Below are 21,067 nucleotides of genomic sequence, written 5' to 3' on the forward strand. Positions count from 1 at the left end.
TCCTGTACCTTGAATCCATTACTCCTTGTCCTAGCCTCTGGAGCAGCAGAAAACAAGTGTGTTAGCCTTGCCTGTTTAGCTAGCCTCTGCCCCCAGTCAAATCTCTTAACTCACCATCCACTCTCTTCCAAAAGATTGGTTGTTACTGATAAAAACTGTTAAAGATATGGTTTAAAGGCTAACCCTTTCCCCAATAGAGCTCACCTTTTGCTCTCTGTTCAGCTGCCTTCTGCTGCCTCTGAGAGATTACGGCAGGTACCAGTGACAAAGGGAGGAGGAACTGCGCCCAGGGCATGAACTGCCCGCACGCTGCCTCCTGCCCCACCCACGCCCCCACCCCCGACACATGACTTCAGTGGCGGCACACTGGGTGAGCTGCCTCAGATGTCCCCATTGCAGCTACGCCTCTGGCACATACCACTGCCTCTTAGGGGCTTTCCCCACTACAGAAGGGAACTAAGGTCGACTCGGTTCCCTTCAGTGGAGGGCGATTCCAGGCTGTCCCCACAGCAACTGAGTTGGCCCCCTGGAACCGAGCTAAGTGGGCGGGATCATTTTGGTGCCTGTTTCGCTCCTCGATCGTGATTGGAGCTTGTGTTACGGCGGGAAAAGGGAGCATTCTTTTTTTTTACAGGTTTTGCAGTTTACAGTTACATGCGCTTTCTGCCCGCCACGACTCTCCTGTTCTGTGCATGCCACAAAAGCAGCTCATGATTGGTTGAACAGATGAGGTGTCATTTCGATGCTTCCCCACTTCGAAGCTTCGAAGTGGTATCGACCTTGTTCCGGCAGAAAAGTATAGTTCATAACTGCGACAAGGATGTCGCAGTTCTGGGTGGCGGGGGAGGAACTGAGACAAAACAATGTTGAGCTCGGTGGCAGTGGGGATTCACTGAGGCGAACCTAGGTAGAAACCAGTTCAACTCTGTCAGTGGGGAAAGCCCCTTAGAGAATGCTCAAAAGAGCTGGCTGGCAGTTAAATAGGGCTAGTGACACACCAGAAGGCCCAACTCTCAGAAGCCTGAGGCTTCTGAGCCATTAGTTTCAGTTTCAGCTCCATTAACAGGGTCAGCAGCTGGCACTAATGACTCATTAGAGACGTCTTCCTTCCTCCGCCCAGTCTCAGTCAGCCTCGGCTGCCTTGGTGTTAGGGTTGGAGATGGCTGGGACAAATACAGGTCAAGACCCCTACCCTTGCTAATGGGGAGATCCCCACCCATCTTCCAGGACACTGAGACCCAGCAGACCTCATTAGAGGTGATCCTGTCTTCCATTTGGCTGGGAAGAAGCAGATTCTTTGAGATGGAGGCAGGCATCTCTGGTGACTCTGTTCTCCTCCCATAAGCCCACAAGTCCCTTGAGGAGTGCCTGATATGGTATATGATTCTCACTTCTTCACCGCCCAGGATGAGGTGTATCCCACCGCTTCTGGAAGAATGGAGAGCGGGCTCACCGGGACGCCCGTCTTCCCTCCTGTATCCGGTGGTTACAAACTTGTTTGGCCTACAGCCCCCTTTCAAGAAAAAATATTGCCAAACCCCTGTATGCGGGAACCGAATAGCGTCCAGTCACGTTGTTCCGAAATTGAAGTTAAGCCGGTTATGAGCTGAATAAAAGTAAATCAATTTTTCTAAATCTTCTCTTCTTTCTTTTATGCTTTCACCGCCCCCTTACAGTTATTCATCGCCCCCCAAATGCACCTGTGGCCATCACCTCCCCCCGGATCACTGCAGCACCCACCAGGGGGCAGTAGCGCCCACTTTGGGAATCACATAAGAATATAAGAACATAAGAACAAGCCAGCTGGATCAGACCAGAGTCCATCTAGTCCAGCTCTCTGCTACTCGCAGTGGCCCACCAGGTGCCTTTGGGAGCTCACAGGCAGGATGTGAAAGCAATGGCCTTCTGCGGCTGTTATTTAGCGTCTGGACTGTTAAGGCATTTACAATCTCAGATCAAAGAGGATCAAGATTGGTAGCCATAGATCGACTTCTCCTCCATCCCGGTCTACAATCAGGCCCGTAAAGCTATCAAGGTTGGTATGCATCGCAACCTCCTGTGGCGCCAAATTCCAAACACCAATCACCGCGTTTGAGCGAGTTGAACCGTTTCCTTTGGTAGTAGTCCTAATTCTTCCCCCCAGCATTTTCACTGCTCTATATATTTGCCATTCAATTCTAGAAAAGAAACCACAACATTTGGGGGCAGCTTTTTAAATAGAGGAAAAGTCTGTTGTTCTCTGTAATGTAAGGCGGCACTTTGAAGTAGGGACACACCTAGTCTGCGTTTAGGAGATTTAATGCACGCTCACCAGCATAATGACTGGCACAGAACTTGCCTATATAGCCAGCTGACATGAATAGTCCAAGGCTAGCCTGATCTAGCTAAGGGGGGGGGGGTCGGCGGGGTGTGTGTGTCAGCTCTGCTTAGTACTTGGATGGGCAACATCCAAGGAATACCAAGGATGTCATGCAGGGGCCAACAATAGCAAAACGCCTCTGAAAGTGTTTTGCCTTGAAAGCCCTACAGCAGGGGTCTTCAAACTATGGCCCTCCAGATGTTCATAGACTACAATTCCCATGAGCCCTACAACTTGGCCATGCTGGCAGGGGCTGATGGGAATTGTAGTCCATGAACATCTGGAGGGCCATAGTTTGAAGACCCCTGCCCTACAGGGTCACTTTAAACCAGCTGTGACTTGACAGCAGAAAAATATGTATATAGCCAGGTGATTGCTTCATGATTGTAAATGTGCAGCTGTGTCTTTGTGTCCAGCAGGGGGCAGATAAACACTGGAAGGCCCATTAGAGCAGACAGGTAGCACATTTTTTGCTTGGGTTCCGGGCAGGGGGGGGGGCTGGCTGGCGCTACCAAATTTACGGAAGGATAATATAGGGCACCATAGAGAAAGAGACTGCGTTCTTCCTGCAGTGTATCCACACATACTCGGCCTAAGCTACCTTATGTGGTTGTTGTGAAAATAAAATGGAGAAGAGAAGGATGATTGCAAGCCACTTTGAGTCTCCACTGGAGGCCACTTCTAGCACAACTTTAATTTGCTTCTCCACCAGAATGGGACAGCTTTACCAGTAGTATAAACAGGGTCACTTTTTGGCTTTACCCCACCTCCCCCGCTTTACTTTTGTGGTTTTAAAAACTTTATTCCAAAACAGCCTTTCTTTTAAAACAAGCCTCTGTGTTCCCTGCCATGGCAGCAGCAACAGGAAGAGTGAGTGTGCGTATGTTTGTGTTGAGAAGTTGTGGGGGAGAGATTTGAGCCTTTAAGACTGATTTGATGGATGCAGTTAAGACAACCAGGAACTGAGAGCCAGCAGAGTTCAGTAGACAAACTCTGCTGCAGGAAGTAGGTCAGGCGCATAAAGCGTTGCGAGCAGAAATGCTTGAGGAGACGGGCGCAAGCCCACTGCACAGTGAAGAGCCCGAGTAGTGGCTAGGCGGGGCTGGAATTTTGGGCAAAACCTGAGTTTCATGTCCCCCCCAGGTGTGTGCCCGGTGCAACACGCACCCCCCGGCCCCCTGGTAGCTACGTCCAGTGGCGCGCCCCCATGGGCAGCCGCCCTCCCCCACCATGACCAAGCAATGATTTTTTACACCAGGTTGTTTCAAAGTCACCATCACATTATAGAACATGCCCCAACTCACAAATCTGAACACAGCAATGGGCCATGCCACACAGCAGAAATAAATTTTTTTGAAAACATTTTCAAAATGCTTTCAAAATGTTTTATTACTGCTATGAAAACATTTTATGGTGTTGTATCCAGTCCCCCCAATTGGGGGAAACAGCATCGCACCACAGTATTATTTAAACTGGGAACCCCAGATTCTCCCTTTAAGGTGGAGTTAAAAGGAGAATCTGGGCTCCCTCGTTTAAACAAGTGATGCTGGAATCCACCCCCAAACAGCATCATTTTCAATGGTGTTTAAACTAGGGAGCCCAGATTCTCCTTTTAAATCCACCTTAAAGGGAGAATCTGCGGTTTCCAGTTTAAACAACATTGAAAGTGATGCTGTTTTGGGGTGGATTATCCCCCACCCTGAAACAGCATCTCTTTCAATGTTAAAACTGGGGACCTCAGATTCTCCCTTTAAATCCATGCCAAAGGTGGGGGATTTAAAAGGAAAATCTGGGGAAATTTGGGGGGTGCCTGCTGTCAGGGGTGCAATTGTTAAGCTAGCAGCACCAAACTTTCAGGGTATCTTTAGGAAACTCTCCTAATGATGCCACCCACGTTTGGTGAAGTTTGATTCAGGGAAACACAGTGTCCATAACTTTGGACTCCCTGAACCAAACCTCACTAAACCTGGGTGATAGCATCATGAGAGTCTCCTGAAACATTCCTGAAATTTTGGTGCTTCTAGCCTAAAAACTGTGCCTCCTGCAGGCCAAAAACAGAAAACCCACTAAAATACCAAAAAAACCCACAAATAAACCCTGCATTTTTGGTGCCTGCCACAAGGGGGCGCCCTGGGCAACTGCCGACTTTGCCCAATGAGCATTACGCCCCTGGAAGAGCCCTGAAATAATCCTTCCATGCATAATGGGCCTGTGAAGCAAATAAAATACTTGTGCAAAAGGATTTTTAAAAAATCTTCTAGGCCCCTTGGCTTTATGTATTGCTATCAAATGGTAATGTGTGTTGGTTCTGGTGGTTTTTCCAAGCTGTGCAGCTGTGGTTTGGTGGATCTTGTTCTTAACAGTGTGTAACAGGCTTCCCTCTGTGATACACCTCTGAAGATGCCAGCCACAGATGCAGGCGAAACATTAGGAACAAGATCCACCAGACCATGGCCACACAGCCCGGAAAACCCACCAGAACCAGCTGAATCCGGCCGTGAAAGCCTTCGTTAATGTGTGTGTTTGTTTTATATATATAATGTTGGCTGACATACAAGGTCTCCTAAATTTGTGTACTTGTCACTCAATGCAATAATGACTTCAAATGGCCTCCTTCCCACCCACCAAATCACTGTGTTGTTAAATATGTCATGTTTGGGTGAGTTCTCAGGATCCCTTGATTGATCGGGCATAATTATTCTGTGTGATCAAACACAGATCAGGACTATAAGATCTAGCTGGCTGGTTCTGAGCAAAGTCCAAGTAGCCCAGCATTATAAAAAAGACTCTTCACAACCAATGGGTCCAGATTGGGCACAGGCAGGAGGGAAGAAACAGAAGGAGAGTTTGGATTTATACCCCACCTTTCTCTCCTATAAGGAGACTCAAAGGGGCTGACAAACTCCTTTCCCTTCCTCTCCCCGCAACAGGCACCTTGTGAGGTAGGTTGGGGCTGAGAGAGCTCCGAAGAACTGTGACTTGCCCAAAGTCACCCAGCAGGAATGTAGGAGTGCGGAAACACATCTGGTTCACATCTGGAGCAGCAGTGGTATAGGAGGTTAAGAGCTCATGTATCTAATCTGGAGGAACCGGGTTTGATTCTCCGCTCTGCCGCCTGAGCTGTGGAGGCTTATCTGGGGAGTTCAGATTAGCCTGTACACTCCCACACACGCCAGCTGGGTGACCTTGGGCTAGTCACAGCTCTACGGAGCTCTCTCAGCCCCACCCACCTCACAGGGTGTTTGTTGTGAGGGGGAAGGGCAAGGAGATTGTGAGCCCCTTTGAGTCTCCTACAGGAGAGAAAGGGGGGATATAAATCCAAACTCTTCTTCTTCCTCTTCTTCAGATTAGAGTCCGCCACTCATGTGGAGGAGTGGGGAATCAAACCCGGATCTCCAGATTAGAGTCCACTGCTTCGCAACCGCTAAGGCACCACAATGGCGCCCACTAACGACAAAATTTGGGGTGGACCTCAACAAAACTTACTAAAGTTTAGCCCGTCATTTGGCGCGTTTCATGGGTTTGTAGGCACGTTTTGATGCCTTTTCAAGTGTTTGTTTTTTTATTTCATCATGGCGGAGGGCTTTAACAGATGGTGGGATGAGCCTCTGAGAGGGCCTGCTAGGGTTGCCAAACTCCAGGTGAAACCTGGAGACCTCCTGGAATTACAACCTATCTCCAAACGTTCGAGATCTGTTGCGCCAGAGAAAACAGGTCCTTTAAGGGACTCTATGGCCTTATATATATACCCCACTGAAGTCCCAAATTCTGCCCTCCCTCAGCTCCCCCGCCAAATCTTTAGGAATCCCCCCCCCCCGACTGACGCGGATCCAGAAAATCAGTGTTCTTGTTATAAGTTGTTGTAAGTATTGCTCTGCCTTACATGTACTGATGGAGGAGGGTGGGGGCGGTGTCAGCAAAAAAGAGGCACAATCCAGTTTTATTGTTGGTGTGATATTAGGGTTGTGTTATGTGTCAACACCATCTGTTTCTCTAAGATCATCTATTCTGCAATGCCTTTGGTTCCACAGACGCCAGCGGCAAGGAAGGATCTTAATCCCTTCTCTAGAACATAAGTTGCATTATTTATTTGTCCTATTCTATATCCTTTTCCCCCCCCAGTGGGATGCCAAGCAGTATACAGTATTTTAAAAATATAACAGGCGGAAAATGGTAGAAAGTTTTTCCAAGGTAGAAAATGGTAGAAAGTCTTTCTTTTCTGTCTCTTTTCTAGCAGATCTTCTGCATGGCTCTAGGCCGAGGTGGGATCCAGTAGGTTCTCACGAGCGGCTCCCGAGAGTATTTTCGCCATAATTATTTGTGTTTCCGCAACAGGGTGCCACCGGTGATTTTGCCACGTGAATCTTTTGCTCTTTTATGTTATGCGTCCTCCTCCCAGCCAGCGCCTTTGCAGAACCTCTGCCTGAACCAGTCTAGCAGGAGTCGCGCACTGCCGCGGCGCGCGTGGTGCCTGTGCTCTGCGCAGTATTCGGCTTCTCGCCCCAAGCGATCCGCGCAGCGGCTGCGTCCTTGCCACCAGTCCCCGCACAGCCTGTTCTACCTCCGGAATGCCGTCCATGTTCTTAACACCATGCCCCGCCCAGCCCCATTGACGCTATGCCACTGTTTGAATCCCACCACCATGGGAACCTGTTACTAAAATTTTTGGATCCCACCACAGATCTTAACCCATTTGTGTCTTTAGGAAGTTGGTTTTTTATTTGTCATTTATTTTTTTGATGGAAACTACTTTGAACTTATCAGAAGGGTGGGGGGGGGGAACGATATAAACGTTTGAAGCAAAAATGTCAGAGAGGGATAACCAAGTGGCAAAGGAAGAATCTGACTCGGTTGGGTATGCTTTGAAACTCTCTTTCCCCGAAGAGTGAGTTTGTCAATGGCAAGATACCCTGTTTCCCCGAAAATAAGACGATTGAACCTCTGTGAACGTCGACGTAGTAGAGGTTTTGCTGCTAAGTGCGTAAATATATGTTTATCCTCCAAAAGTACGCAAGACGTAGCAAAGTTTTTTTTTGGAAGCATGCCCGACGAACAGAACACAGAAAAATAAGACATCCCCTGAAAATAAGACATAGCGCATCTTTGGGAGCAAAAATTAATATAAGACACTGTCTTATTTTCGGGGAAACATGGTAGTTCTTTATCTGCCTGTACCGAAATTAAGCTGTGCTGTATATTTGGCCTTTTGAGCGGGAGATGATTTCTCCTTTGGCAGCCAGTCTGCTTTTTGCCTGCAGAAAAATAATGTGGTTTGCTGCAGGAATGGTTCCCGCTTGATTTGACGATATGTTAAGAGTTAGTCTTTTGTTTGTGTTAAAGCCGTCCGAGGTCAGCGCGGCACCGTCACGTGGTCTGAGAAAACCCTTGTTTTGCCTCACCCCAAATATGTGGCCCTTTTCCTAGCAGAACTATAGCAACGCCAGCCTGCCTCGTTCCACTAGGGCAGGAGATAAAACCTTTTCGGCGACCGGAAGTGCCCAAATTGCAACCCAAAACCTAATTCTTTATTTATCGCCCAGTGCCAACACGCCAATCATCCTCTGGATCCCGAATTATGCTCAGGTTTTTGTTTAGCGCATGAACTGGTTGGCTCCGAGGCGTGTATACTCAGGAGTAAGTCTTGGTGCTTTTGCCCTGTCCCTTTGCTTTGAAGCAACTGTGCAACTCTTCCAATGTGTCCTACGAAGTAACGCACCCTTAGAGGGAAAGTTTGTTCTGCGAAGTAAAGTCCCCATTGCCAGCAACAGAGCTTCCCATCCCTAGCGCTTTTCCGGATCGCGGCGGTTTAGTCCTTCAATACTTTGCCGCCAACCCGCCGGGGTTTAACAGCCGCTTAACAGGGTTACCCATACCGCTTCCTCCCAAAACCAGGTCCAGCAGCCCAACGCTCTAATCGTTTCCAGCCGCCCAGGCCAGCTTCCAGGATAAGGTGGGGCACTCTGCACGTGCCCACAGAGAGGGCTCTGAGTGCCACCTCTGCCACCCGTGCCATAGGTTCGCCATTACTGCATTAGGAAGAGTGTGGAAATATAACTCGTTGTGGGCTTTATAAACGGAAAGAGCATGAATCAATCCAGCCAAAACTACGCTGAAGTTCACTGATCTTAGTGGAAGAGTTAAGCAACTGCTACCATTTCTCCGATTTGATTAAGATCCTGTGGACCTATTCTGCTAACCGTGGTGCTTTCCCTGGGAACACCCATGTTGCAAGACACTCTCGCAATAGGAACCCTTTGAGTGCTGACTCATGCCTTTGTGACTTATACATCTGCAGCCTTTTGCTAATTTAACTGCGCTCCACTCTCTTGTTGTTCTTTGTGGCGGAACAGACCCGCTTTACCCAGCAGGCCCTGTTGCACCCTTAGCCTCAACCAGGGGTTGGCACCTTTCCCTGGAAAGGGCTTTCTTTCTCTCTCTCTGGGTAAACTGCTGCCACCACCTGACTGTTTGAGGAACTTCCCGCGGGGGAGGGTCAGGGCTCCCCAGCCTCCTTTGCAACTCTGAGGCCGAGCCTCGGTTTCCCCTGTTTCCTCTCTCCTGGGTTCCACAGGGCAGGTTGGAGCAGCTGCTTGCCAATTGCCAGCTTTCCTCCTGGTGCCCTCCTATTACAATAGCGCAGGGGTCAGCAATTGGCCATGCTGGCAGGGGCTGATGGGAATTGTAGTCCATGAACATCTGGAGAGCCACAGGGTGCAGACCAGAGGTGGGATCCAGCAGGTTCTCACAGGTTCCCGAGAGTAGGTTACTAATTATTTGTGTGTGCCGAGGGGGGTTACTAATTGGGGATTTTGCCATGTGATTTTTGCCTTAGTTACGCCCTCCTCTCTCAGCAGTAGTGGGCGCCAGAACTTCTGGAAGCGAGTCTAGCAGATAAGTGCACCGAAGCGCGGCGGCATGGCAGCCTGGCGCTCTGTGTGCATTTGTTTCCCGCCCAAGGACCGGGACAGCGGCTGCGTCCTTGCCACAGCCCCGCCCTGGAATGCCCCGCCCCCGGAATGCCCGGCCACGCCCCCGTTGTGCCCCGCCCAGCCTCATTGGCGTTACGCCACAGTTTGAATCCCACCACCATGGGAACCTGTTACTAAAATTTTTGGATCGCTCCACTGGTGCAGACTCCTGCGATAGCGCATCCACAACGGCGGAGGCCTAGATGGTAAGAACATAAGAACATAAGAACAAGCCAGCTGGATCAGACCAGAGTCCATCTAGTCCAGCTCTCTGCTACTCGCAGTGGCTCACCAGGTGCCTTTGGGAGTTCACATGTAGGATGTGAAAGCAATGGCCTTCTGGCGGCCATTTGCTCCCGAGCACTGGCTGGACTCGTTGGCTGCATTGTTTGCAATCTCCAGATCAAAGAGGATCCAGATTGGTAGCCATAAATCGACTTCTGCCTCCTCCATAAATCTGTCCAAGCCCCTTTTTAAAGCTATCCAGGTTGAGAGTGGCCATCACCACCTCCTGTGGCAGCATATTCCAAACACCAATCACACGTTGCGTGAAGAAGTGTTTCCTTTTATTAGTTCTAATTCTTCCCCCCAGCATTTTCAATGAATGCCCCCTGGTTCTAGTATTGTGAGAAAGAGAGAAAAATTTCTCTCTGTCAACTTTTTCTACCCCATGCATAATTTTATAGACTTAAATAATATCCCCCCTCAGACGTCTCCACTCCGACTAAAGAGTCCACAAACGCTGCAGCACTTTCCTCGCCAAGGAAGGTGCTGCAGTCCCTCAATCATCCTAAATTAGCCCTTCTCTGCACTTTTTCTATCTCTTCAATATCCTTTTTGAAGTGTGGAGGCCGGAGCCGAACACAGTACTCCATAGCACGGTTGCTTCTGAGCTTTATATAAGGGCATGACAATCTTTGCAGTTTTATTCTCAATTCCTTTTCCTAATTATCCCCAGCACTTAAGAGTTTTGCCTTTTTCACAGCTGCCGCTACATTGAGTTGACATTCCCATGGAACTATCAACTAAGGCAGCCCAAATCCCTTTCACAGTCTGTGACTGATAGCACTGACCCCTGTAGCATGTATGTGAAGTTTTGGATTTTTTGCCCCTATGTGCATCACTTTGCATTTTGCTACACATTGAACTGCGTTTTTTGCCATTTCTTAGCCCACTCACCTAATTTATCAAGGTCGGCTTGGGGCTCCTCATAATCCTTTGTAGTTCTCACCACCCTACATAATTTGGTATCATCTGCAAGAGCTTGGCCTGCACGCTACCCACCCCTACTTCCAGGTCTTTTATGTATAGGTTAAAGAGCACTAGTCATAATCTGGATAATTGGGGGACACCACTCCCTACATCTCTCCATTGTGAGAATTTCCCATTTACACCCACTCTTTGCTTCCTGTTTCTCAACCAGTTTTTAATCCATAGGGGGGACTTCCCCTCTTATTCCTTCATTGCTGAGTTTTTTTCAATAGTCTCTGGTGAGGAACTTTGTCAAAAGCCTTTTGGAAATCCAAGTAGACAATAATGTCCACTGGTTCCCACATATCCCACATATGCCTGTTTACATCCTCAAAGAACTCTAGTAAAGTTTGTAAGACAGGATTTGCCTCTGCAAAAGATATGCTGACTGTTTCTCAGAAGGTCTTGCTTTTTTCTACATGTTTTTTATAATTTTTATCTTTGTGAGCAAGATTCTACTAATTTACCAGGAACAGATGTCAAACTGACTGGCCCCTGTAATTTCCCGAGTCCCCCCTAGATCCTTTCTTAAAGATTGGTGTGACATTGGCCATCTTCAATGATCTTCAGGGATGGAGCCTGATTTCAGGGATAAGTTGCATATTAAAGTGAGAAGATCAGCAATTTCATGCTTGAGCTCTTTAAGAACTCTTGGGTGAATGCAATCTGGGCCAGGGGATTTGGTAACATTTAGTTTATCAATGTAACGCTGCCAGAACTTCTTCCTTGTCTACCACTATCTTTTTTTGTTAGTTCCTCGGATTAGCCTCCTAAGAAGCTTGGTTCAGGTGCAGGAATTTTTTGCCTCACCTCCTCTTGGAGTCGAAGACAGATGCAAAGAATTCATTCAGCTTTTCTGCAATCTCCCTGTCATCTTTTAGCTTTTACCCTTTGTTCCCTTTGTCATCTAACTTGGACCTACGGCTTCCCTTGCTTTTGGCTTCCTGCTTTTGATGTACTTGAAGAACTGTTTGTTGCTGGTTTTGATGTTCACAGCCATGTGTTCCTCCTTAATCCTTTTTTGCCTCCCCTTACAGCTAACTTGCTTCTCTTTTGCCACCATTTGTGATTTCTCTCTGGTATTCTTTATCAGTTAAGTTGGACTTCCATTTCCTAAGAGACATCTTTTTTTCCCTAATAATTTCATCAGCGTCCCTTGATAGCCATGGTGGCTTTCTTTTAGACTGGTGGCTGCCTTTTCTAACCTCGCGAGGAACACATTCCAGCTGAGCTTTTTTGTGACTGTGTTTTTAAATAACCTCCAAGCATCTTAGCGGACATTTTTGACTCTCGCCACGGTTGCTTTTCCCTTTCAGCTTCCTGCGCACTATCCCCCTCATCTTTTGAAATTTCACTTTCTGAAGGCAAATGTAACTACATTAGTAGTTGTCGCTTGGTAGCATTACGAGATACTGAATCTGTTAACGTAATTGTGGTCGCTGTTTTGCTCGACTCAACAACACTGACTTCCCGCGCAGGTCCTGGGTCCCACATAGAATTAGATCTGGGGGGGGATCACATCTCCCCTGGTTTGGTTCTACAACCATCTGCTCTAAACCACAGTCATTTTAGCATATCCAGGAATGTTCTCTCCTTACTATAGCCTGAACATGCATTTTTCCAGTTTATATGGGGATAGTTAAAATCGCCCATTACCACGACATTTTTTTTTTGCTGTTGGCCTCTCTAATTTCTTTTTCCATCTCCAGAATCCTCTTGATGCTTTGGTCAGGGGGACGATAATATATTCCTAATGTTAAATTATGCTTCACCCCTGGTATTGATAGCCGCAGTGCGTCTGTAGAGGAATCGGCGCCCCCTGCGTTGTCTGTTTTATGTGACACTATGGTCTCTTTGATGTAGAGGGCCGCTCCGCCCCCAATGTCGCCCTGTCCTATCCCTTCCTCAGCAGGGGGGGCCGCCAGCAACCTGGGATAACAGCATCCCACTGGTTCTCCTCATTCCACCATGTCTCTGTGATGCCCACTATATCAATGTCCTCCTTCAAAACTCTGTACTCCAGCTCCCCCATTTTAGGTCGAATGCTTCTACTATTAGCATAGAGACACTTGTATACTCTGTCTCTGTCCCTAACCTGGGATTTATGTGTTTTGCCCTCTAGCCCTCAGAGAACTGTTCCCCAATTATTAAAAACAGAATGGTTACAAGTATGTTTTAGCACTGCGCTAGATCGAGTGAGGGTTTCCAAAACAAATGAGATATAAACGCAATTCCTCTATCCTTCTCTAGACATACCTTAGCAGATGTTACAATAGGGTAGGCGCTTAAGTGTAGAAGGTTATGATCCTCACAGAGTTCCTATTACCTGGAAGACTGGGTCAGCTCCCTGGGCGAGCACATGGTCCAAAAATGGCTGCTCTCTCCCTTTTTTTCTTATGGACTCCAGAGCCCAGGCATGAGCTGTGCTTCCTTCAGTGGCCCAGCAAAAATAGACCTCCCCTTCCTGCTCCCAGGAGTTTTATCAGTTCCCCGACCCCACCCCTCTCTCAGGGTCACTCAGGGTTAAGGTATCTTTTATCCCTAGGTCAGGTAGCTCTTCCTGATGTCCCTCTAGCAATTTTAAGTCCTCCAAATCTATGATACCTGCGGGGGGGGGGGGGGGGGAGCCGTTTCCTCACACTCAATTCAATTCAATAAGCCTTTATTGGCATGTACACGATAGTATAAAAATACAGTTCCAGTTAAAAAGTGAATAGTAAAAAACTTCGTGTTTGTCATACATTCAGTTTACAAACTTCTGACAAAAACTTTGCCACTATAAGGCAACAATGAAAATCCTGACAATTTAAAAGCATAACTACTTTATCTGATTCAGTGTAATCAATCATAGGGTCTATAGCTTGGGATAGCAGGCTGGATCGGAGTTCTTGGTATAATAAGCAGTTCAGGGGAACGTGTGGGATGGAATCCAGCTGTCCTATGCTACAGGTACAGAACCCCTTATCGCTTGGAAGACCTTTAAGTCTTCCTCTATGTAGCGGAGATGGCATGATGTTAAATCTAGCCAGCATATAGGCTCTCCTGTGTATGGGATTTGTGAGCGCTGTAATATAATAGGCTGGGTATCCCTGCGTGAAAGGAATTGACATATTCGTTGGTGAACAAGATTTATTTGCCAAGCTCTGCAGTTGTTGATAGTCCATTGCTAACAGCCTCTCTTTAATGAGGGCAAAAGTTTTAGTAAAGGTTAGCATATTGAAGGAGTCGCTGTCATAACCCAGTTGTTTCCTCACACTCTTATTAGAAGTTTTGTCTGTATAATTGGTTTTGTGGAGATATAAAATAAGGCCAAAGCTGATGGTATAAAATAAAGTAAAAATATGTTTTATTACACAGTTAAAATCCCCCCAAATTCCCCATATATTTCCATACAAAGGAAACATGGTCAATGCTCGTTATATGATTAATCCAGTGGCCCTTCCTGATAACTTTTCAACTGTACTCACCATTAATAATTCCTGGATTCAGGAATAGTACTTGCCTTTCATCCTTCCTCCCTGGTTCCCTGCTCCCCCCCCCCCCCGGAAGGGAAGCCCAAATCTGACCATGTTAAAAGCATTGTAATGTGGAGTGAATCATCCATTTGAGTTTCCCTTTCCATGCCTCTTCTACTTCTTTTGACATCATACTGTTCTTACTCTTCTAGCTGATTGACACAATCGCATCAGAAATTGGAGAACTGAAACAAGAAATGGTACAGACAGATCTGATGCTGGAAGACAGGCCCACAAATATACAAAGGTGAGTCTGGAATCAGAGGTGGGATCCAGCAGGTCCTCACCAGTTCCCGAGTGTGGGTTACTAATTATCTGTGTGTGCCGAGAGGGGGTTACTAATTGGGTCCGCTTTTCCGTTAGAAATTCCATTAGGTCCAAAAATCATCAAGTCCTGTTGTTTCCTATGTGGCTGGTCAGCGAAGGTAGAAAACGGGATAATTCTCCCTGTTGGGCTGTTTTAAAAACATGTTTTAGAAATATGGCAAAGTTCCTTGTTTAAGGAAAGTCTCCTTCTTTTGATTTCTAGAGCACTGAAAGCAGTTTGAAAGCGCATTATTCTGCATGTGCGGAATGAGCCCTTGTTTCTGGAGCATGGGTAGATGCTGGTGGTATTCTTCTATTCAAAAATAGCTTGCTTCTTCCCAGAACGCAGACAGTGTTCCTGCAGTCAAACACTGATCCAGTGGGAAATCCTGGTAACTGTGTGCCTCCCTGGCAAGTATAAACCACGAGCCCTTCGGTTTTCCCCTTATGGCACTGGTGCAGTGCCGTGGAGCTCTTCATTGTGAAGTCACTTAATGAGCCCATTGTGAAGGCAGTGCCAGGAAATAGTGACTTAGGGTGGGAATAACCTTTGCTTGCGTTCCCAAGGGGCGGCTTGTCAACATTCCGGTAAAGCGTACAGCTTTCTTATCCCATGTCTCAGATTCTGCTGTGCTAAATTGGTTCTGCAATACCTGCTTTTGGCACAAGAATTACAGGATGCCTTTCAGTCAGGAGGGGGGGAGGAGGAGGAGGAGGAGGAGGAGTTTGGATTTATATCCCCCCTTTCTCTCCTGCAGGAGACTCAAAGGAGCTGACAATCTCCTTGCCCTTCCCCCCTCACAACAAACACCCTGTGAGGTGGGTGGGGCTGAGAGAGCTCCGAGAAGCTGTGACTAGCCCAAGGTCACCCAGCTGGCGTGTGTGGGAGTGCACAGGCTAATCTGAATTCCCCAGATAAGCCTCCACAGCTCAGGCGGCAGAGCGGGGAATCAAACCTGGTTCCTCCAGATCAGAATGTACCTGCTCTTAGCCACTGCTCTTAGCCACTACGCCACTGCTGCTCCTCTGAAACCCTCTTTGGAGTCGGGGCTGCACAGAGGCCATCTACCCCTCCCTCTACCCCATGTACAATCTCTTGGTTCTGCTGAAAGACAGCAAACCCCTGAAAAGTACTTCAAAAGTCTCAAAGAAAGCTGGGAGGGCAAAGCTGGCGAGGGGCTTGGGATGGAGAGCGTGCAGGGTGTGCTTTCTGCTCCAAGCCTCATCTACCCCAGCCGATCGGGGCTTCAGGGCTTCAAGTGGTGCCTCCCAGAGGCGTACTGGGGGTAAATGGTGCCCGGAGACAAATTGTCTCCAGGACGCCCCCCAGGCTCTGCCCCCTCACCACCCCAGCTCCGCCTCTGATGCCCCCAGCTCCACCACCCGCCACTGCCCTCAACCCCACCCATGTCACCATGGACATGGGCAAGGTCTAGGGTGCCCACCACCGGCTGGACTCCCAGCCAGCAGCCTGCAATCAGAAGACATTGCAGGCTGCCAGCTGGGACCCCAACCGGCAGGGGGGGAGGGAGGGAGGGAGGAGTCCAGGGTGGGGTTGAAGGCGCTTGGAGGCAGTAGGAAGTCCTGCTGCCTCGTTTTTGCTTGCCTCGGATGGGGTTGAGGCACACGAAAACGACGAGGCAGCAGGACACGTGGGGGGCTGATTTTGCGCCCTCCACGTGACCAGAAGAGCAGCAGTGGTGTAGTGGTTAAGAGCAGGTGTACTCTAATCTGGAGGAACCGGGTTTGATTCCCCGCTCTGCCGCTTGAGCTGTGGAGGCTTATCTGGGGAATTCTGATTAGCCTGTGCACTCCAACACATACCAGCTGGGTGACCTTGTGTTAGTCACAGTTCTTTTGAGCTCTCTCAGCCCCACCTACCTCGCAGGGTGTTTGTTGTGAGGGGGGAAGGGAAAGGAGTTTGTAGGTCCCTTTGAGTCTCCTTCAGGAGAGAAAGGGGGGATATAAATCCAACTCTTCTTCTTCTTCTTCTTCTTCTTCTTCTTCTTCTTCTTCTTCTTCTTCTTCTTCTTCTTCTTCTTCTTCTTCTTCTTCTTCTTCTTCTTCTTCTTCTTCTTCTTTTTCTTCTTCTTCTTCTTCTTCTTCTTCTTCTTCTTCTTCTTGAGGCAGTATTTAGAAAATGCCGCTCTGCCTGTCTGTGCCATTATATAAAGAGCACCGTATCCTAGAAAGGCTGCATTTGAGGACTGCACAATAATCCTTATGAAAGTACAGTAACCTTACTTACAGAGCAAATGTTGCTCCTGATGGCCTGATGCTGCTTGAAACATCTGCTCAGCTCCACATCTGGCTGCATTTTCAGTGCCGGAATTTTTGTACAAACAGCTGTTCCCTATCAGAGGTAGTAACATAGTGGGCTAAGTTAAGCGAAGGGTCCATAGACACTGTTCAGGAATTCTTTAGGAATAGAAAAAAAAATTGCCTCTGTACCTTTGGAAAGTCTAGTCGTGATCTTCTGCATGGTTGCTTTGAGAAACAGAAGGTGTGTGTGTGTGTGTGTGTGTGTGTGTTCAGCCGCCTTGAGACTTCAATTAGTTTGTGGAAAGCTTTTGGAAACAGCCATTCATTGCATCACACAAAGACACTAGAGTGATAAGGATAAGTGCGTTTGCACAAGGATTGCCTTACAAAAGCGAATGGGTGTAAGAATTGCCCGGAAATTGATCTGGCTTTCCAAGACATCCCCAGCAGCACGAAGAGAGAGCCCAGCGTTGTGGTCCAACTAGGATTGGGCAGACCCGGGTTCAAATCTGCACTCGGGAGGTAGGTAGCTATTATATAGCATAGTTATTTTACAGAGACTTTTACCACTAAAAGCACTAAATGGTGTGGGGAGAGAATGAAGATTGGATGGACTTTCTTATTGTGTAATCTTATTCATGATCACATCCAGTGTCTTAAGAACATTTGCTCCTGCTGGTATGATACGTTCCTAAAGGTCAGTACTAAAAGAACTGCTTGTCTTGAAAGTGCTGATGTCCTCTTGAGAAAGGTAAATTGTGGCTTTTTAATTTTCCTTTCTGTTGCTTTGCAGCCTGGAGAAAGACATGAGCGATTTGTGTCCAGCTCAAAAAGATTTTAAAAGCTTCCCACGAGATTCTGGATACGACAGCCTGCCCAGTAAGCTCAGCGTACTCGATAAGCTTCTTCACACGCATCCCGTTTGGTTACAGCTCGGCTTGAACGATGCTGAAACGGCAGAAGTCCTGCAGACGCAGCCTCCGGGAGTAAGAACCGTCTTCCGTTCAGCTTTTAAAAGCTAGAGGTTTTGTCGAAGGCTTTCACGGCCGGAATCACCGGGGTGTTGTGTGGTTTCCAGGCCGCGTGGCTGTGTTCTAGTAGCGTTTTCTCCTGACTTTCGCCTGCATCTGTGGCTGGCATCTTCAGTGGATGATCCTCTGAAGATGCCAACCACAGATGCAGGCGAAACGTCAGGAGAAAATGCTGCTAGAACACGGCCATACAGCCCGGAAACCATTATTGGTCACTCTCTAGAGTAGAGGTGGTCTAGACATAGCTGTGGGAGTTTCTCCAGGATAGTTCATGGACTACAATTCCCATCAAGTGGCCATGCTGGCAGGGGTTGGTGGGAATTGTAGTCCATGAACATCTGGAGAACCACAGTATGCAGACCCCTGCCCTAGAGGTTTTGTTTGATTGTCCCAAATGTTCTGTCTTCTAGAAATCTTGAAACTGGTTTCACACCCGGGACCACGTCCATCTCTCTTGGTCAGCTGCTTGACATACACTCTCACACAAGAGCACCTCCCAGTGAATGAGATCTCTTTCCCTCGAGGAATAATCCCATGTAGCTGGTCTACAAGCATGGATACAAATGTGAATCCCATATTGCTGGGTAACAATTGGGAATACTGAAGAAGTGCTGAAATCAAGTTGATACTACACACATCATCCACACCCCGCACACACTGTGTAATGCTGTCTTTACGCTGGATGAGATGGTTGAACCACCACGTCCAGTATTGACTACCATATATACTCGAGTATAAGTCTACTTTTTCAGCACATTTTTTGTGCTGAAGCCCCCCCCCCCCTCGACTTATACACGAATGAACGGGTGGTGAGCGGGTGGGGGGAACAGGTGGCGAGCGAAAAAAGGATGGGAGCTGAGGGTGTTTTTCTGCACCTGCTTCCTGCTATGTGGACACAAAGGTAGCTCCCAGGTAAGCCTTGGGCTGTTGCTTCGCTGCACTACAGGTGGCCAGTAGCTTCATTCACCTCAATATTAGGAAAAACTTTCTGACTGTAGGGGCTGTTCAACAATGCTGCTGGAGAGTGGTGGAGTCTTCCTCTTTGGAGGTTTTTAAACAGAGGCTGGATGGCCATCTATCAGGAGTGCTTTGTATGTGTATTCCTGCATGGCAGGGGATTGGACTCAATGGCCCTCCAACTCTATGATTCTATATATATTTGAAGAAGTTGGCCATGATTTTCAAAAGCTCCAATTGAAATAAACGCTGCTAGTCTTGAATGGGTCACTGGGCTCATGCTCAAATTAACAGGGGGACAGCAAATCCTAGTAGAATATTAACGAAGTTTCTGGCATCTCTGTTGGAATTTCTCAATGATTAATCATACTGACTCAGCAGGAAGGAAGGGATGCAATGACGTTTTTTTTCCCCAAAAGATTGCTAATACCTCTGTTTAAGACCTGGCTTTTGTGTATATTTCTTGTTTTAATAGACCTTCCTTGTTAGGAAGTCGACAAGAATGCAAAAGAAAGTCTTATCTCTGCGTCTGCCAACCACCGACTTGGGTTCGTGCCTCAAGGAATTTGCAATAAAAGAGAGTGCGTACAGTAAGTAATTTAAAACGCGCACACTTTTAACATTGTTTTCTCAGCTCTTCTGTCATGGGCAGAGGAGTTTCATGCATCTGAGTTCCAGTGAAACCAACTGAGTCAGTGAAACTCTCTAAAGCCCACGTGGTTGAATCCTAGCAGAAATGAACCTCTTTTATAGCCAATCCCGATGGGGTGATGGCGGATTGGGCTGTGGACAGTGCTTCGCCAACGCGTTTCCCCACCCGACTAGCGTAAAGAAGAAGAAGAAGAGAAGAGTTTGGATTTATATCCCCCCTTTCTCTCCTGTAGGAGACTCAAAGGGGCTGACAATCTCCTTGCCCTTCCCCCTCACAACAAACACCCTGTGAGGTAGGTGGGGCTGAGAGAGCTCCGAGAAGCTGTGACTAGCCCAAGGTCACCCAGCTGGCGTGTGTGTGAGTGCACAGGCTAATCTGAATTCCCCAGATAAGCCTCCACAACTCAAGCGGCAGAGCGGGGAATCAAACCCAGTTCCTCCAGATTAGATACATGAGCTCTTAACCTCCTATGCCACTGCTGCTCCCTACACCAGCTGGGAGAGCAAACGCACTAGCATAGGGGTGGCCAACCTATGGTGCTCCAGATGTCCATGGACTACAGTTCCCATCAGTGCCTGCCAGCACTGTCAATTGGCCATGCTGGCAGGGGCTGATGGGAATTGTAGTCCATGTACATCTGGAGCACCATAGGTTGGCCACCCATGGTCTAAAGCTTCTGCTAGACATTTTAGTTCTAATATGTGTTAAGAGGTTTGTTCTGTCACTGTTCCTGATAGCCATGGTTTAAGCTCAACTTGTGCAACATGGCCAGCCGCAGCTTAAGATAGGAAATTGCTCTCCCTCCGGTATGTAGTTATAGCTTTGTTTTGAAGAATTAGATAAAATGAGTACCCATCTTCTGGCAATAAAGTGTAGATGACTGGGGAAAGCTATGGCAAACCACCCAGTAAACATAGTTTGCCTAGTAAATCTCGTGATTTGTCACCCCATGGGTCAGTAATGACCTGGAGCTTTTGGAACAAGCAAATAAATCATGCTCACCCCTTTCTGTTGGAATAGTACCTGAACAGAGGCATATAGCTAAATATCTCGAACTATTAACTGAGTTGGATACTCAGAGATGTACCCAACAGAGATGGATTATTGCAAGGGCCAGATGCAATACTTTCTCATCTGCCATTACAAAGGGTCGCTACTTATCTATCCCGCTCCAAGATTGGGTTTGTCCACACTGTAAAAACCAAGTGGAGACACTTGCTCACATTATACTCAACTGTCCAAGATACCTGGGTATTAGGAATTTCTTTCCTTGGCTGGCCCCAGACAAATCTGAAAGAGACTCTGACAATTCTGCTGTGGGGCTTCTGTGAAACAGCACAGACGGGCCTCTTGGAAAAAGTAGCAAACTTTCTTTTAGAAGTGATGGAACTTTCTAAGTAACGCAGTGGCGTAGGAGGTTAAGAGCTCGTGTATCTAATCTGGAGGAACCGGGTTTGATTCCCAGCTCTGCCGCCTGAGCTGTGGAGGCTTATCTGGGGAATTCAGATTAGCCTGTGCACTCCCACACACACCAGCTGGGTGACCTTGGGCTAGTGACAGCTTCTCGGAGCTCTCTCAGCCCCACCTACCTCACAGGGTGTTTGTTGTGAGGGGGGAAGGGCAAGGAGATTGAAAGCCCCTTTGAGTCTCCTGCAGGAGAGAAAGGGGGGATATAAATCCAAACTCCTCCTCCTCCTCCTCCTCCTCCTCCTCCACCTCCTCCTCTTCTTCTTCTTCTTCTTCTTCTTCTTCTTCTTCTAATGCTA

At 47.7% G+C, this 21,067-nt stretch overlaps 1 protein-coding gene across 4 annotated transcripts in view; it reads left to right on the forward strand.

Moving 5' to 3' along the window:
- The window catches only part of RIN2 (Ras and Rab interactor 2), a 106,532-nt gene that overhangs the window by 38,098 nt on the left and 47,367 nt on the right, over positions 1-21,067 (forward strand). For 2 of the 4 annotated variants that reach the window (XM_048515804.1, XM_048515806.1), the window contains exons 3-5: positions 14,246-14,340; positions 17,455-17,647; positions 19,125-19,239. In XM_048515804.1, the coding sequence (XP_048371761.1) occupies positions 14,246-14,340; positions 17,455-17,647; positions 19,125-19,239 (403 nt within the window). Of the gene's footprint in view, positions 1-14,245; positions 14,341-17,454; positions 17,648-19,124; positions 19,240-21,067 lie in introns of those variants that run through there. The other 2 variants (XM_048515805.1, XM_048515807.1) reach the window with 2 other exon arrangements.

The sequence above is a fragment of the Sphaerodactylus townsendi genome, linkage group LG14, assembly GCF_021028975.2.
Source record: "Sphaerodactylus townsendi isolate TG3544 linkage group LG14, MPM_Stown_v2.3, whole genome shotgun sequence".
Classification (NCBI taxonomy): Eukaryota; Metazoa; Chordata; class Lepidosauria; order Squamata; family Sphaerodactylidae; genus Sphaerodactylus; species Sphaerodactylus townsendi.